Source organism: Apus apus, chromosome 18 (genome assembly GCF_020740795.1).
Source record: "Apus apus isolate bApuApu2 chromosome 18, bApuApu2.pri.cur, whole genome shotgun sequence".
Classification (NCBI taxonomy): domain Eukaryota; kingdom Metazoa; phylum Chordata; class Aves; order Apodiformes; family Apodidae; genus Apus; species Apus apus.
In genome coordinates, this window is record NC_067299.1 from 11660364 (window position 1) to 11677926 (window position 17563).

General features: G+C 49.1%; 1 protein-coding gene across 3 annotated transcripts in view; it reads right to left on the bottom strand.

Moving 5' to 3' along the window:
- Positions 1-17563, bottom strand: part of MTMR4 (myotubularin related protein 4) — a 62556-nt gene that overhangs the window by 20756 nt on the left and 24237 nt on the right. For 2 of the 3 annotated variants that reach the window (XM_051635692.1, XM_051635691.1), the window contains exons 3-7: positions 9485-9574; positions 6975-7091; positions 6019-6101; positions 5627-5793; positions 4150-4246 (exon numbers count right to left, since the gene is read on the bottom strand). In XM_051635692.1, the coding sequence (XP_051491652.1) occupies positions 4150-4246; positions 5627-5793; positions 6019-6101; positions 6975-7091; positions 9485-9574 (554 nt within the window). Of the gene's footprint in view, positions 1-4149; positions 4247-5626; positions 5794-6018; positions 6102-6974; positions 7092-9484; positions 9575-11875; positions 12043-17563 lie in introns of those variants that run through there. The other variant, XM_051635690.1, reaches the window with a different exon arrangement.

Here is a 17563-nt window from a genome sequence, read left to right on the forward strand (position 1 = left end):
TTGCACACCACCTGTGTAAAGTTTGCGGGCAGCAAGGTTCAACAAATGTAGAGTCCTGCACCTGGGGAGAAAAAACACCATGCACCAGTATAGATTAGGGATTGACCTGCTAGAAAGCAGCCCCATGGAGAAGGACCTTGGGGTCATGGTGGACAACAACTTATCCATGGGACAGGAATGTGCCCTCGTGGCCAAGAGAGCCAATAGTGTCTTGGGATGTATTAAGAACAGTGTGGCAAGCAGGTAAAGGGAGGTTCTCCTACCCTTCTACTCTGCCCTAGCAAGACCACATCTGGAGTGTTGTGTCCAGTTCTGGGTCCCCGGTTCAAGAGGGACAGGGATCTGCTGGAGAGAGTCCAACGGAGGCTACAGGGATGATGAGGGGACTGGAACACCTGCTTTAGGAGGAAAGGCTGAGAGACCTGGGGGTGTTTAGTCTTGAGAAGTGAAAACCGAGAGGGAACCTGATTAACGTCTATAAATATCTGCAGGGTGGGTGTCAAGAATGGGCCAGTCTCTGTTCAGTGGTGCCTCTGATAGGACGAGGGGAAACAGCACCAAGTGACAACACAAGAAGTTCCACCTTAACATGAGGAGAAACTTCTTTACTGTGAGGGTGATGGAGCCCTGGGACAGGCTGCCCAGAGAGGTTGTGGAGTCTCCTCTGCAGACTTCAAAGACCTGTCTGGACATGCTTCTGGGTGATCTGCCCTGGGTGTTCCTGGGGGTTGGACTTGATCTTCAGAGGTCCCTTCCAACCCCTATGATTCTATGATCAGTGAACAAGCAGGTACAGCCCATGGGGCTGCCTGGATTTGGATTTTCAGAAGGGTTTTTTTTTTTAAATTTTTGTGTGTGTGGTTTTTTATATGTTGCTCACTAAAGGCTTGAAGGAAGCTCCCCTTAGGAAACAGTAACTCTTGAAAAGATAACCAAGGTAGAACTTCCATTGTCAGTTTTCCCAACAAGGGGAGGCCTAAGGGGAGCCACACTTGTCCCTGGGTTGTGCAATACACTCAGGTGGCACTTATGGAAAAGCGGTGAACAGTGAAGAGACATGGGTCACAGGGGGCTGGCCTGAAACACCCCTGGGACCACGTTGAACCAGAACACAGTATGAAACATTTCTGAAAGAGGTTTGATCCCAGAAAAAAGTGGGCTATACCAACACAGACACACACAGTGGCAGAAGCTGCTCCTACAGGCAAGGCCCAACAAAGCGTCTTCTCACCACCATGGTAACAGCCAGTCCAGTGAGAGAGATGTTTCCTCACAGGGTGCAAAATCATGGGGTTTATCCCTAATGGACCTTGGTAGACTTACTGTCTATGCATGGCAAATACAAGCAGGAACACTAATTAACACCCTTCCCATGAAAGCAAAAATTAGTACTAAAATTGGTAGAGAACTGTAACAAAAGAAGACAATTAAGAGCACTCACAGAATCAAGAAGGAAACATCATCTGTCTAAACCTCCAGACAGTTTTTTCCTTATGAAGATCAAAAACCCCCACACTTGTAAAAAGATCAAAGCTGAAAACAAGCATCAGCACTGAAGGAAAGGTGAGAGTTTCTGGCCTTTTTGGAGGATCTACACGTGCACCAAACCCACCAGTGTTAGGGCTGATATGAAAAAATTCCTGTCTTGGGCAGCATGGGTGCCCCAGATGGGGGAATGCCAGAATCCTGCGTCTAGAGATCACCAAAAGTGAGTGTACAATGTGTAACAATGTTATTATCATTGTAGGCTGAAAGAGAATACTTTCAAGAGCAAAGGAGTGGCAATGATATTATTCTAATTTTACGATGACTGTCGCCAGGAATATAATAGTTTCCAGATAAGGGCATCTCAGAACAGACTTGAAAGACAATTAACAAAGCCATTACACCTTGGACTATCCCGTCTCTAACAACACTGCTTTGCCAACGCTGGGAAAGAAAAGATAAAAGTACTATAAACAGTTAAAAAGTAACCAGATTCCTGTGAGTAGAGGCAGGTGGTGATGATCAAAAGCCAAGGCAAGATTTAAAGACAAGCTTCCCAAAGCAGCAAGAGAGAACTGGTTTCTGAGTTGCACAACCAAATTACATCACTCTTGATATCTCCCGATTTCTGCAAGAAGCTGCAACCTGCCAGGATCCCCAAGTAGGAGCTCAGCAGATAGAGTAAAGCCAGATCTGCACCCAGCAGGCTGAGGTTTGTTTCAAGTTCCTTCTTCCCTGGTTTGGTTGGAAATAAAACACCTGTCCTTAGAGAAGCTGGTAATTGCTGTGTATTACTGGCCAGGAAGTGAACCACAGATGGTCAATCTAAGTTGAACTTTCTTAAATAGTCACAGACAGAGAAAGCCTGACTGCTCTCAAAGATGTGCAGAGATTCTCCCTAGGGCAGGGACCTCCAGGTTGGACACTCCAAAACTCAGCAGTTCAAGAAAATAATTTTATTTTTTACATTCTTGGAGAAACAGTGTAAATACCATCAAAATAAGCTGAATGGTCCAAAAGCAATGATGTAGTCAGTATGTCCAAGCAGGAACTGTAAATCAAACCTCAAAACCAGTGCTTGCTGCCTGGACTACTAAGGAAGAAAGAGGAGAACAGACAAACTGCAGAAGTCCCCTGGGATTCCCCAGGTTGCCCAAGCTTCTCTTGGTCTCTGCAAGAAACAGGAGACCTGGAGCTCTTGGTTATACAGGTGATGGGGATGACTCTACTGGCTGAGACAGAGAAAAGACTGAAGGAAAGCAGTTGTTACAGGAGAAGGCTTATAGGAAATGCAGAAATGAATACATCTGTCAAAGCTTAATAAAAGCCTGTTGGCTTAATGCCACTAGCTGCAAAGAGCGCTGAAGTGCTTCTCCAGGAGCTACTGTGGTCTTCTCCAGGAATAGAAAACAGGCTGGTATCACTGATGTGCATGTGGGAAAGACCTAGAGATCTCCACTCCAACTTCCTGCTTACAGGTGATGACCTCCAACACTAAATCATCTGAGACTTGAAATGCTGTAATGATGGAGAGCTCCCACCCCTCTGGGGAGTCACCCCTTCCACACCCAGTTTGAACCTCCCAAGCTGCAACTCGTGGCCATTGCCCCTTGTTCAACTATCTGCCACTGTCAGAAGACTTTCAGCCCATCAGTTTTGTAACTGTCCAACAGCTGTAGGCTGCAAGTGGATCACCCTTTAGCCACTTCTGAACCAGAATGAACAAAACTCACTCATTCCCCAGCCTCTGAGCATCCTGACAGCCCTCACTCATCCTGGCTTGTCCCCAGTTTCTCAGCAGAGCTGAACAGCTGTCTGACTTTGTATTTTTCTTTTCAAACAATGTGAGCATTTTAGAGAGAACAACTGTGGCTGGAAAGCTGCATGGTGGAGAGGGACCTGGGAGTGCTGGTGGACAGCTGGCTGAACATTAGCCAGCGGTGTGCCCAGGTGGCCAAGAAGATCACGAAAATCCTGGCCTGCATCAGGAATAGTGTGACCACCAGGAGTAGAGAGGTGATGGTGCCCCTGTGCTGGGCACTGGTGAGGCTGCACCCCCAGCACTGTGTGCAGTTCTGGACCCCTCACTACAGGAAGGATGTTGAGTTGCTGGAGCATGTTCAGAGGAGCTACTAAGCTGGTGAAAGGTCAGGACACTGAAACTGGGTGCCCAGGGAGGTGGTAGAGTCACCAGCCCTGGAAGTGTTTCAAAGAAATAAAGATGTGGTGCTGAGGGACACGATTTAAGCACTGAGACAGTAGATTAGGTTATGGGTGGTGGATTTAGGTTGTGTTTGGGCTTGATGATCTTCAAGGTCTTTTCCAACCTGATTCTGTGACTGACCAGAAAGGCAACCCTACAATGGACAGTGCCTGCAAAACCCCAAAATGTTTTCAAGAATGAGTTACAGCCACCACACCATAAACTACCCCCATCAGCATTTACAATTACTGCTGGCTCTGCTGTTTGGGCTGTAATTACTCAATTCCACAATGCAGAAGGTAGAAAGAAGTGATCTGGGTCATATGCTGATCTGCCTGAGAGTTATCAAGGCCAGGAAGGAGGATTACCTGGCATCTGCCTCATATCACTGCTCTGCACGGGGACCGCAAAGGGAAGAAGTGAAGGCGAGAGTGGGGAGAACCTGGTGGTGAACCACTCACTTGTAATTGTTGTTGATGTCAGAGACGCGCCAGACATTCTGCAAGTCAAAGCCCATCCTCAGCAGCTCCATCTCAAACCGGTATTTCACATGGTCTCCTGGAAGAGCAGAGCACAGGGAATTTACTGACAGCTATTCAGAACTGATGAAAACTGAACATATTAGTGGCAGCTCCACAGCAACTATCAGAGGCTAGAGAGAAACCACAGAACAGCTGGATGGCAGGGATGATGCTTCAGAAGCCAAAAAGATTTGTTCCTCATGGGGTTTCCTCCGCTTATTTTGTCAAGTCAGATCACCTTTAAATCTGAGGGCACAGAGGGACATGGAAATGGCCCTCCTACACCAATGTGGAGTGGGGGGTTAATTTAATCCACTTTGCCCTTCTGACAGACAGCTTCCAAAGTGGATGTCAGAAACCCCCTGGCAGAGGAGCACTGAGCACCCCCTCCAGGCAGTTCCGTCTTCCAGGCTGCTCTCTCAGAGTTTGCTCTCCTGTTTTAGCCTTGCCTAACAAATCCTGGATGTCTTTGTTGCATGGGTGTCAAATGTTGTCAACAAGTACTTCAAAGCTCTTAACTTCATTCATATCCTGCAGAAACCATTTCTACAGGGAAGTTTGTTTATACTAGATAATAATATTTTCCCTAAAGGAGAAACAGCAAATATCTCCTCATTGCTGGTGTTTGGGACAGCGTAAGAACATGCAGTTCACCTTTTCTCTATCAGTTTCTTTTTTAGTACCTCTTTCAGCTATACTGTTCAACCCCATCCCTCCGTCCTAACTTGTGTTTGGATTTTTCATTCAACCTATTGCTTCTCTCCTCTAATACCAGCACATTTTAAGTCTAAGGCCAGGTTGGTCACTCATTTTAATGAAGTGAAGCTGTTAAAAGACAAAGCAACTGCAAGTGAACTTTGTGTTCCCAGAGAAGTGCAACTTCCATTCCACACGAGGGCACCAACCCAGCACCCGTTTCTTTATGAATTCAAAGGTTCCACTTGTGCCTGTGTAAGGATGAGCCAGACACCTCTACAGACCTGATCATGGGAAGGCCACAGAAGTATTAGAGAAGAGATGCAGATGGACTTACATTAATTATGCTGTCTCAAAGATGATGATGTTTACTGTCCAGGGTCCAGACTTCTTGAGCTCTCTATCATAATGATGAGAGTATTCAAATATGGAATATCTTCTCCATTTACAAGAAGGGAAAATCTGCTTATGTGTTGCTGGTTCAGAATGCTCCTTATTGTACTTATTACTATTATTCCATTTACTGTGCTTGCTATCCAGCCCCATCTGACTATCAGCTGGATCTCTAGGCCAAGCACAAGATGCCCTTCGGCAAGATGAACTTGGGCTATGGCTACAGCAGAGCTTAAGACAGTCTGACATCAGTTTCTGGACAACAGTTCAAAGTGCACTGCAGTACTTCTGGAGAGAAGAGCAGCCAGGAAACAGGCCAGGAGCTTACCTGGACGGCAGAGATGTGCATGTTGATCCTCTTCATCAACACAGACTCCCAAGCACCACGCATGGTAGGCAAATGCAAAGAGGTCCTCAGGCTTAGCAGGTCGGGCAATGGCTCGAGTCAGCCTCTTCAGCCATTCCTGGCACTGCTTAAAGGTGGAAAAATGGCACCTACAAACCCAAATGCAAACCATCCTCAGTGGGTACATCCATCCAGCTGAGGTGCACAGCCAGGGAGCTCTTCTCCACTCAACCAGGAAAAGGAACAGAGCACCATGTCTTAGTAACCTTGGCCATAGACAGCTTAATTCTAACAGCAGTAGAGAGGGAAACACCAGAGCTGATCATGGCAACTATCCTGAAGTGACATCTACAATATAGCAATAAAATGGATACCTGATCACTTTGGAGTCCTTGCAGATGATGTGAAGCTGGAACATATCCCGACACTCCACACTTTCCATCATCCTCAAAGGCACCTGTGAGGGACAGATGTAGGGCATGAACATATCACATAACATAGCAGATGTAGCAGCCTTGCCTGGAGGCCCATCAGGCACAGACACAACTCTATCAACAATCACAAGTTTCTAGTTCAAACTACAAACCTACTCCAAGGTTTAGGAAGCTTCATGACCCAGCAGAGACTCTCCTTCAGCAATTACTATTCTGTCCATGAGTTGTCTCCCACCTGGGGCCAGTTACTGGCTACACTGCATCCAGACAAGCCCAGTTAACTGAGCCAAACAAAACCTGCCATGAAAGATGGCAAGTAAAGACAGTGAGAGAAAGCCTCAGGCTCCCACTGTCTGACTCATAGTTGCTAGTCTACAGGTGGGAGAATTGTCATTAAAGCTAGCCTGCAAGAGACCTTAACAGTCTTAAAACTGTCAACCTTAATGCTTGAATTTAAAGGGAACAGCAAAAAAAGCCTTAATTAGTATCCAAAGGAAAACTTCATCCACACACCAAAACACAGCAGAACAGCAACTGCATGACCAGCAGTAACTAGAGACAGTATCAGGCTCGGCATCCTTCAAGAGGCACAGTTTCCACACCACAGAGCACAGACATGGTTTATGCCTTTCACAGAATCACAGAATCTTAGGAGTCAGAAGGGACTTCAAAAGATCATCCAGTCCCACCCCCCTGCCAGAGCAAGGTCACCCAGAGCACATCACACAGGAACATGTCCAGGTGGGTTTGGAATGTCTCAAGAGGAGACTCCACAGCCTCTCTGGGCAGCCTGTCCCAGGGCTCTGTCACCCATCTGTTTCCAATGCCCCCCCACCCCACGAGGTATTGTGAGAGATGATGGTTCAGGCTGCAAGAAGAGGCAGATCCAAACTTACATTGATCACAGAATCCTTGAACTTGATATGAAGCCGGTAGTTGGAGATGGCAATCACAGCATCACTTGCATGGCCAAGATACTCCACCCCCTCGCCCTGCAACACACTGAATGGGACCTGGAAGGGAAACATCACTGACTCAAGACAATGCAGAGTAGTTTGTGCCCCACAAATGCCAAAAGCCACCCTTCTTACTGCCTCCACAGTGCATCTCCTGCGGGAAGTCACTCACAACAGTGAGTCCTTGTGCACTGGGACCAGGCAACACCACCAACCAGCACTGGTACCCACTGCTCAGCCCCACAAGATGCATGTTCTTCCAAGGATGCCTCAGAAGCCACTGTACACCTCCTGAAGGATAATTACTCATGGAGGAGAATTGTGACCACAAATGCTATGTACCCCAACCATGGGCATCTGGCAGTGAGGGTGCTGCATGGGGACAGAGGGCTTTATGGTCCCTGCTTTTTGCAGATGTTAAATGCAGCCGTGGCACAAGTAACGTGATACAGGAGACAACCTCAGGCAAACCCTGGACATGAGCTGGAGAGTGTTCTGCAGAGCGCCAGCCAGAGGCTGGTGTGATCAGAGTCAGGGCAGAGTGTCACATACTTGATTCTGCTGTGTCATGTAACTGAAGGGGGCTCTGAGCAGCATGGTGAGACTCTGTGGTACCAAGCCAGGTAAGCAAATGAATCAAAGCTTTGCCCAGCTTCTACTGAGAAGGTTGCAAGAGAATCTCTATGTACAGTTATTTGTACGACTGAGGAAACTAATTAAGTTACCTGTATTAGAATGATGAAAAAAAATTAAAATCCAGCTAATCAAGAGTGTTTCTGGTTCTCCCTACCAGCCCAGACACACTGTAGCTATTTTTAAAACACAAGATCCTGGCAGACGGCCAAGTTTGACTTTCGTTCCATTAAAAAAAAAAAAAAAAAAAAGGCAGCAGACCAGCCTAAAACTCACCAGGCTCCTCCTTCCTTAGCTAAGTATACTCCTGAATGTCACCTACACCAGGTGATGTTGGTAACCAATTACGCAAAAATGTAATGAAGATTTATCATTTCAGCCAGAGCTCTTTACCTGCCAGACAGGATATCTGATGAAAAAATTACACTATAATTAGTACAAGTCAGATCACCTTATCTTTATTTCCAAGCTGTTTCTATGGCTTGGGTATATTCTACCCAAAATTTTCATTTCCTGGATATCAGACCTCATGTGCAAGTGACAATTGCACTAACAACTTCTCCTGAAGTTACTTGTGAAAAAATAACAATCTTAGATTGGCATCTGTCTGAAAAATCTTAAAATGTTGATTATTTGACATTAAGGTAATATACTCTTTATTTCGGCAGTGTACTTATGCACACTTGCAGATCTGTTTTTAGTTGGTATGTGTTTTTTCTGCTTATGTGGCTCATTCACACAGCAACAGAAGGGAGACAGGTTAGAAAGCGATGGTAAAACTGCAAGAACTGACAGAGAGAAATCCTGGAATAAAACTACATGTGCCTGAATACAGCTTCACTTTACACGAAGAGAATAACAATTCACTGGATGCAAATTACCCTTTGGCAAGGGTGAACTTTACAGTCCTCCATGCAGAAGACTAAAGCAGATTCTGCTCTTCTCCACGTGGAAGCTCCAGGTCTCAGCTCAGTCATCTCAGCAGCTTCACCTCTCAAAGGCTGCAGCCCTGCAGCCTTGACCCTGTGCAGCCTATGTTTGCTCTTTTAAGTCCAGCCTCCTGTTGCCACATCTCAGCCCTTGTTTTTATCAGCACCATTTACTAAGATGATGCCAATCACAGAACAAACACAAATACTGCAGAAGTGGATACATTCAGCAGGAGGCTCCAGCCACAGGAGGAGGATGACAAGCACCAGGACAAGGTGGCAGTGTTAAAAGAAGCAATACACCCCAAGATGCTTTGGCTCTGCCCATTCAGAACACTGCCCTTGCTGCACAGCAGCAACCGTGCCTGGGTCTCTTTCAAGGGCCTTCTGCAGTAGGAGGCTGGCACCTCATGGAGATTTTTCTTCCCAATAGCTTTGCAGCAGGGAAATGCCAGGAGCAATGTATATTGGGGTTGGATCAGCCATTGCCATTGCAATTGCAATTGATATGTGACCTGTCCCAGCTACCTGTTGCACAGAGCTATGAAGGCAGTGTCATGATTTCTCTCTGTCAGCACAGACAGAGGATAGGGAATACCCAGGACTGCTCTGCACTGCATCATGCTCCAGCCATGTTTCCAAGCAGCAGATGTGACTCTGTACAAGCACCGTGGCAGGGCTAGGGAGGCAGGGCCAGGGCACAGAACTGCCCTCAGCAGCCTCCATGCACGTGGAAGGACTTGCTGGTCCCAAAGTGACCTTAGCCCTGGCTAGCCTACAGCCTCCAGAACATGTCCTGGGCTGGAGAACTGCTCTCAGGTTTCAAACCACCAGAGTCAAGCCTCCCACAGCCTGAAGCGGATGGTTTCGGTTTTCTTACTTCCTTACCTGCAGCGACTCTTCCTCCTTTACAAGCTCTTTCGGGGGGAACAAGTCCTTGGCCTGGATATACTCCAAACTGGGCGGGCCTTCCTCACCCTGTGTTGCAAACAAAGCACACATTGAGATAGGCCCCAGCCAGCAAATGTTATGAAAAAACCAAAAATCTAAGCTGTTGGATACTCTCGGCACTTCTGTATCCTGGAGATCCCCTGGACCTGTTCGTGGAAATGCCTGCTCTGCCTCGGGACCATCCTCTGGCACTGTAGGACCGCAGCAGTTCCCCTGGCTGTTGCAGAATACCCACAGCACAGTGAAAGCCCCAGGCAGGTCTCCAAGTCCCATCTCTTCCAAATGTGTGGTACTCGGAAAGCAAAGCAGAAGCACCTCGAGCATGCATAGGATCTTGGACTGATGTGACAGGAATTTGTCACCTCAAATGTTACCCCATTACCTTCACTATGGCACCACAGCAGAAACACCATGACACAGTTCCCATCCAAAGTTCAGCTTTGGCCTACCCTTTCCCTTCTTATGTTCTCAAGGACTACATTCTTTTGAGAGTTTTCATTTTCACTCTTAGCCCAAAGAAATCTTAGAAGAACCTGAAGCTTTTTGAAGAGAGTACACAAGTGTGAAATGTAGCCCTGTAACAACAGCTTCTCAGCACAGGAAATTCACAACACATTTGTGGCAGCAGCCAAGCAGGGCATGGGTCTTCAGGGCAGCTGAACGTGTCAAACCTGCTCAGATGCAAACCCTAGTAAGCCTGTGGAAGCCTCAGAGAAGTGGTCTGAGAGGATGCATGGAGCTTGGACATGCCATCCCTGAAGAAGTGGAGGGAATGTCTCAGTCTGGAACCTGTGAATCTTCAGTCACTCACTAGATTTTGGTTCTCTTTTCACCAACTTACCCAACAGTCTACCAAACCCCTGACTGGCTACATGAATGAGCAGCATCCAGATATTCAGCTAAGGATGCAACTCTTCTGGGAGACCAGGATGGTGTTAATTCCATGGCTATTCAGTGTGGGAATGTTTTCTTCAGAATGCCTTTTGCTTTCTAACTACAGCTCCTCTAGGCTGCAGCATTTATTAGGAAATTCGCTTTTAAAATTAAATATCTTTTTGGTTGTCATCTGAGCCAGAACACCAAATTTTGGCGTGAAGGAATGAGAACCTAGATTCTTTTTGCTCAGTTATATTTATGTTGCTGACAGCCACCCAAGCCTCAGCACACACAGGTAGCTGAAGCACTCCCCAGACAGCAGAGTGGGGGCAGCCAGATCCCACCACGCAGCTTGTCTCCTCCCTGGGTGCAGAGGTACCTGTGCACATACAGCTCATAGTGAGCAGAAAACTGTATCAACCCCAGCTGGAAGCACAGGCACTGCCCCTCACCCGCTCACCAGGTCCCTGTGTGAAGGCTGCCAGGGACACAGCCTGTGCTCCAGAAGCCACCAATTACTGGAGGCCACAGGGGGCTCAGGGGCTTCTCCAGCCAGCAGCTGAGGTGCTAGTCCAGGAGAGCACAAAGGAAAGGTGTGTGACTGTGTGCTGGTGTGGGAGCTGAGATACCCTCTTCTCCCATCACCACTTTGCATCTCAGGAAGAAATCCCAGTGAGAAGCAGGAACTCCCCACTGCCTGGGTGTCCTTGAGTCCCTCCTTGCCTGCAGGATGGAATGGGCAGGAAGCTGAGTATCCCCCGTCCTGGGGCACTAGCAGGGCAGAGGGCTCAGGATCCTGCTGTCTCTACAAGACAGCCATCTTCTGAAGCCCTCAGAGCCTGTTTGGCCACATGTCCTTCTGGGGGTGCTTCTGCAGGAAGGGACATCAGATCTCCTCTGAGCAAGAACAACTCCTTTCCCCAAAGGTACAAAAGATGCAGAGATCAGGACTCCTCCCACTACAACCCATCCTGACAGTATCAGCACAGGAGGGGTCCTGCACACCCCTGCCTTGCACAGGGCAGCCATGGCAGGACTGCAGAGCTCCCCTGGGCTCAGCTGCTCTCACATGGCAATATTCCAGCTTCAGGCAAGGACCAGCCAGAGCTTGCATGGCACAGCATGCTCACCAGGGCTTTCTGCCTGACCCAACCCATGGTGCTGGGGGCTGTGGTGCCCTTGGGCCCAGGGAGGGCAGCAGCACAGCAGTGACAGAGGTCACAGCATCCTTTGGCTGCGTGGGGGAGGGGGGAGATGGGGATGCCCTTTTGCAGCAGGGGCTGCACTCCAGGCCGGGTGGATCCAGGGCAGGAGGATCCCCATGCAGCCTGGCCTCAAGGATAGGCCAGATCTGGGACAGTCAGCTCAGCATGGGAGCTGGAGAGAGAAGCTGGCTTTCAGCCCCGCTCGCATGGAGGTGAGGAAGGGGAGAAAAAAAAAAGCAGCACTTACAAAGCAGTTGAGCATGGAGCAGGTGACACGGCCCGGCAGACTCATGTTCATTTCCCAAGGCTGCAGCCGGGCCGGGCAGGCACAAGCAGCATCTCCTTCCTCCGGCCCTCTGCTGCTGCCGGCAGCAGATCCGCACCCGAGGCAGCGGGCCTGCGGCAGCCTCCGCACGCTGCCAAGGGCAGGAGCATCCCCGAGGCCCCGGGACTGCGGCAGCCTCCGCGGCCCGCCAAGGGCAGCAGCATCCCCGGGCCCGGCAGGTGGCCGCCGCGCCGCCGACAATGGCGGGAGGGAGGGCGGGGGACGGGCAGACTCCACCTCCCTCCCCGGGCCGCCGAGCAGGGCTCTGCCACCCGAGCGCAGCCCTGACGGGCGAGACAGAAAATGGAGACACCGAGGGAGGGATCAGCCCTCCTCCCCGCACGGAACGCCCGGGTGGACCCCGGCGCCGCGCCCGCTCCCTCGCCACGTCGTGACTTGCCGGGAGATGCCGACCCGGCCCACGCTTTCCTCCTCGCCGGCACCTTGTGCTGCACCGAGCTCCAGGAACAATAGCAGCCGAGAGTCTCTGTGTCCCGGCACCGAGCCCTCTGCCCAGCTGATGTTTTCGGGAGCCTCCGGATGCAAAGCTCTACCTGCGACCTCCCCACCGGCCTGGCAGTTCCCTTCCTGGCCTGGGAGGGGAGGACAAAGGGGCTGCCCTGCTGCTTCCATACTGGGGAATACTCCAGTCCCTCTACGTCCTCCTTCCCAGGAGCTCCTGTGCACGCAAGGAGCTGAATGTCTCTGGCTCCCACCAAACCCCCTGTGCTGGGCTCGGCTCGGGGGCCGCTGCTCCTCGGATCCCGCGGCAAGTCTCACCACCTCCCGTGGAGCAGTGCTTGAAGACATCAGAGAAACGCCTCGGGGGCAGGAAACTCTGTGGGTTGAACACCAAGCCCTCCAGGAGCTCACTTTTACTCCCTGTCTGTTGTCAAGTCCACAAGCAAACATCAAGCTCCCCAAGTCACAGCACGTCCCAGAAGCCACAGGTCAGTAGCCTCTTGGGCAATGCCATCTCCACTTCCATCACCAGCTGCTGCTCCGCCCTCCATCTCCCACCGCTGAGCCAGAGTGACAACCTCTTTCTTAAAATGCAAAACTAAAACCCGGCCTCTCACTAATCCTCCAAGGCTCAGGCCCAACTGTTTTGCTCAAATCATACCAGACCATCAGAGCACACCTAGGCAGGTTTGGAATGTCTCCAGAGCAGGAGACTCCACAACCTGTCTGGGCAGCTTGTCCCAGGGCTCTGTCACCTTCACAGTAAAAAAGGTTTTCCTCATGTTTATGTGGAACCTCCTGTACTCCAGCTTGCACCCATTGCCCCTTGTCCTATCACTAAGCATCACTGAGAAGAGCCTGGCTCCATCCTCCTGACACTCACCCTTTACGTATTTGTAAACATTAATGAGGTTGCCCCTCGGTCTTCTCCAAGGTAAAGAGACCCAGCTCCCTCAGCCTTTCCTCATAAGTGAGATGTTCCACTCCCTTCATCATCTTGGTGGCTCTGTGCTGGACTCACCCAAGCAGCTCTGACCTCTCCTGAACTGCGGGACCCAGAACCACAACCCCTGCTATTCTGTGACTCTGTGAAAACAGCACAGCCTGTAGCCATTAAGCTCCTCTTAGATGTGGTTGCCTCACAACCACTGAACACAGATTTACTAGCAATACCAACAAAAGGTTTTTCTCAAGTTAGAGAAAAGATTTTGTCATTTTCATCCACAAACTCATTAAGGGTTAGATTGTTCTGAGCTGCGTCGACCAAGGGACAGTTTGGCCATGCCCAGACCTGCTGCCCACTGTCACTGCAGGGCAGCAGTGCCCAGACAAAAAGCTGTTCAGTGAACTCCCTTGCTAAGGAAGCAAACAGAACCTACCCACCAACACAGGCTACAGCCACAAAGGCTTTGCTCTTCAGGTTAAAAGCACTAGAAGAAAATGTGACCATGCCTAGAGATGAGCCATGAGCTCCAGACCTCTTGACTGTTGAGCTGGTGCAAGGTGGGTGAACTTCAGGTGTTGTGAAGCCTCGAGTCACCTGACTGCAGCTGGCACCCACCAACTGAAACACATTTGCATTACATACAAATTCAACACAGTGAGAACAGAGGGTTATGGACAAGGTTACAGGTTTGTCTTGGCCAGAGAGGTGCCCAGCTCCCTACAGGTTCCCCTCTAGGGTGAAAGCTAGAGGTCTGCTGAGAAACCAGAGCAGCAAAAGGTGGAAGGAACCTTTTATACTGGAAAGAAAGTGTAGCTATAACACCTGCAAAACTGATTTATTTTTTTCCTGACATATAAGAAGACAAGCAAGAAAACACATCTGTCAATAGCAGCTGAAGCACAGAATCTCTTCAGTAGAGTCATAACATGCTTCACTATCTAATGATCTAAGCACATTCAACACAGAACCAGTGTTCATAACATATAAAAGTGTGTACAAGGCAAGTAAGAAATCTGCTCTTACCCACAGAAAGATTTTAGGACCAGAACTCAGTTCAAGGCCTGGCACAGGGACTGTTTCCAGCTCGAGTGGCAGAAGGACTTTTACAACCCTAAGCTGCAGCTGTGCAGTTAAAAGGTCACTCATTAGATCATTACTTCAAATTTTCAACAAGCTGACCTGTACATCCACAAATAGATCTTCTTCTGCTTTCCCTGAAATATTTTTGAACTTTTAGCATTAGGAAAAGACTCACAAGTGGTTTAGAAACTTCTGCCCAAGAGCTGAGACTGGTGCAGTGCAGAAGTAGACCTTGCCCTGAAGTACAGCAGCACCTCAGAGGCTCACAGTTTCAGGAGGAACCAGATTCAGACTCCACCACTTTCACCTCTTCTTCCAACAGTTGACAAAATACCAGCTCTCATTTCCATGCAATGAAGCAGAGGAGGAAGGACAGTGGCAGTGAGATTGCCCAATGCTGGGCAGCTTGCTTGGCCAGGTGCAGGAACACCAAGCACTTGCAGCCTCCTTTAGCTGGCTTCGCTGGAGGGATTTCCTAAACCCCATGTCAGATGCCTCCCCAGCTGAACAGCTGATACTAGCTTCACTACCACTAACCACCACCAGACAGAACAAAGAAGACAAGGTTATTGTCACATAACTGGGTTCCTCCAAGTGTCCTGCATATGCACATTCATGCAGGGGAAGGAAGAAAGATTTTCTCCAAATCACAGGAATCCAAAAGTCTCATGTCCTTTGAGGAAGAGAGGAGGTGAATATAACCTGGGCAACATGTCCTTAAGACGAGCAATAATTAACCCTTCTTCCTCCCACTAGCAATGCACACTGTTTACGCTGCAAGTAGCTTTCTCCTGTGCCGCTCCTCCCACCCCTCTGCACATCTCTGCTTTCACACCACAGGTAAACAGTTTGCAACCTTTCTTTATTACCCCTCAAAGTGATGGGGATCTGGAGGCTCTAAGATAGATCTTGGCAAAGAACTGGTGCCCAAGGGGCCATTCTGCAGCCTCCAAGGGAGGCTTACAGAGGCTTACATTCCTTACAGAGACATGCCTGCATCACCAAGAGCCCAGCCTGCAGGATGGAGCAGGGGGGTTCACAGGGGTGAGCTGCTGTCTGGTCCCATGTGCCCAGGGAATCCACACCGAGAGCACTGGACAGCCACCAAGATGCTGAAGTCTCTGCATATTTTTGTCAACAACTAGTTCAGCTTTCTGCAAGAGACAGAAAGGGTGGTTCCAAGAGCAGCTAACACTCACCACTGGCAACACACGGGTGCTGGCAGAGTCTGTCACTCTCTGCAGGGAGGTGACACTGCCAGCACCATGGGCTGGGACTTTTGAATGCAGGTATAACCCTCCCAACCCTGACATATCTTTAACCTCCATTTCTTTTTAGCACCACAAATAAAATTACTGTAACCAGTCATAAGGCAGAGGCCATCACTTCCAACCCTTCTAGGTAAGGAGGGTGGGCTTTTCATCCCTGCTGCGTGGTGCATCACCCCACAGATGGAGGAGGGAAAGTAAGGGGCTATAGCCATGGACGGCAGAGATCTGAAACTGCAGCCCTGCCCCTCGTACTGCATCCACTGCATGGACTGCTCTGATCTGCCTCCAGCTTGAGATAAAACACTGGAATACTGGCAGAAGGTGACTGTCCTGGACAGACACTCCCAGGACATCAGAAGCAAGTTGAGGAGAGCCAGGGAGATCTACCTGGCAGCCTAGGGCTCTGGCAGTGCCCAGGCCTCCACTGGCTGCTATGAGCTGAGAGGCTCCCAGCAGCAGAGGTGTTATTAGGAACTCTAGTTTATATCTGTCCAGGTCTGAGTATTTTCAATGAAGATCAAGGAAGGAACTGGTTATCTAGCTCTTTTCACAGGTAAAGAGAGGGAGAGACTTGTAGCCTTTATCTCATCCTAAAAGTTAAAATGTATCCTCTTCCTGCTTAGCACATTCCTGCCTCAGGGTGAGATGAACTGCACTGACACATATTTCTTTTTCTCTCCACAGGGGATTTACATGAGCTGATGCAGAGAGCTGATGAGCTGTAGCCAACAGGACTTCTTGTTCCGAGTTCTCTACTTCTGTTGAACAAAGGTTTCAGGCCCCTCTGCAAAAATAGTTCATTTCCTCAAAGTCTAAGGAGATCCTTGAGTGAACTGAAAGGCTGCTGAGACACTGAGGTGGCCTCTCAGAAAGAAACCCCTTAACTTGTGTGAAGAGAAATTAGTATTTTATACCCTGTAAATCAGGACTCAGATGGTGAGTGCCATCGTCTCATCTTTACGTGAAGACAGCTTATAGATCTGTAATACTCTATTTAGTATTTGTTCAGAAAGCTGCCCAGAGGTGAGCAGGTAACAGAAAAATGAATCAAGAAGCCTTTGAGAAAAGGGACAAAAAGACAGAAGTCAGGGGCTACCAACTCCATATGCCATCAAGAGGGGGTGAAGGATGGCTAACCTGCAAAACCCCACTTATACTAACAGTCATAGTTCCCTCCAAAGGCTGTGAAACACTGGAAATCCAGATGTCTACAGTCCTAATATCCCCAGCAGTAAGAAGAGAGAATGCTGCTGTGGGAACTAAGAGCTGAGCCACGAGCTGCTGTCAGAGCAGCACAACAGCTTGCACTCACCCCTCAGCTTAATTTTAAGTAATGTATTAAGGTGGTAGCTGCTCATTAGGACTTCCATTAGCCAGAGTTAAGGATTAAACCACCGCTACTGCTGCCTTCAAGGTAATTTTCAGCAGCAGCTAGTCTTTGAGAAGGAAATGAAAAGTCTTACAATCAAATCAAGCAAAGCTCTTGAGCAACACTAGACCAAGCATTCACAACAGCAGAAAGGGGAAAAGCAGCTGATGATCCACATTTGAGGTGCTGCTGAGTAAGGAACAAGGCTTTGGGACATGCCCTTGCTAACCAGAGGGCATGGATGCTCTGCCCTCTGACTGCAGAGATCGTGGGTAATTGACTAAGCATTCAGTATGCCCACAGGGAACTCGGTTTCCAGCCAACCCTACCAGCAGATGGCTGAAAAAGTCCAGCCCCTAAGTGCCCAGTAGGGAGCATCCCTCAACCAGCCACCAACCTCCACCCCTCCCTGCACAACCACAGTTAAACCAGAAGTCACAACTCCCCAGGGAGTCACAAAAGGACTCAAAGGAGGTTGTCAG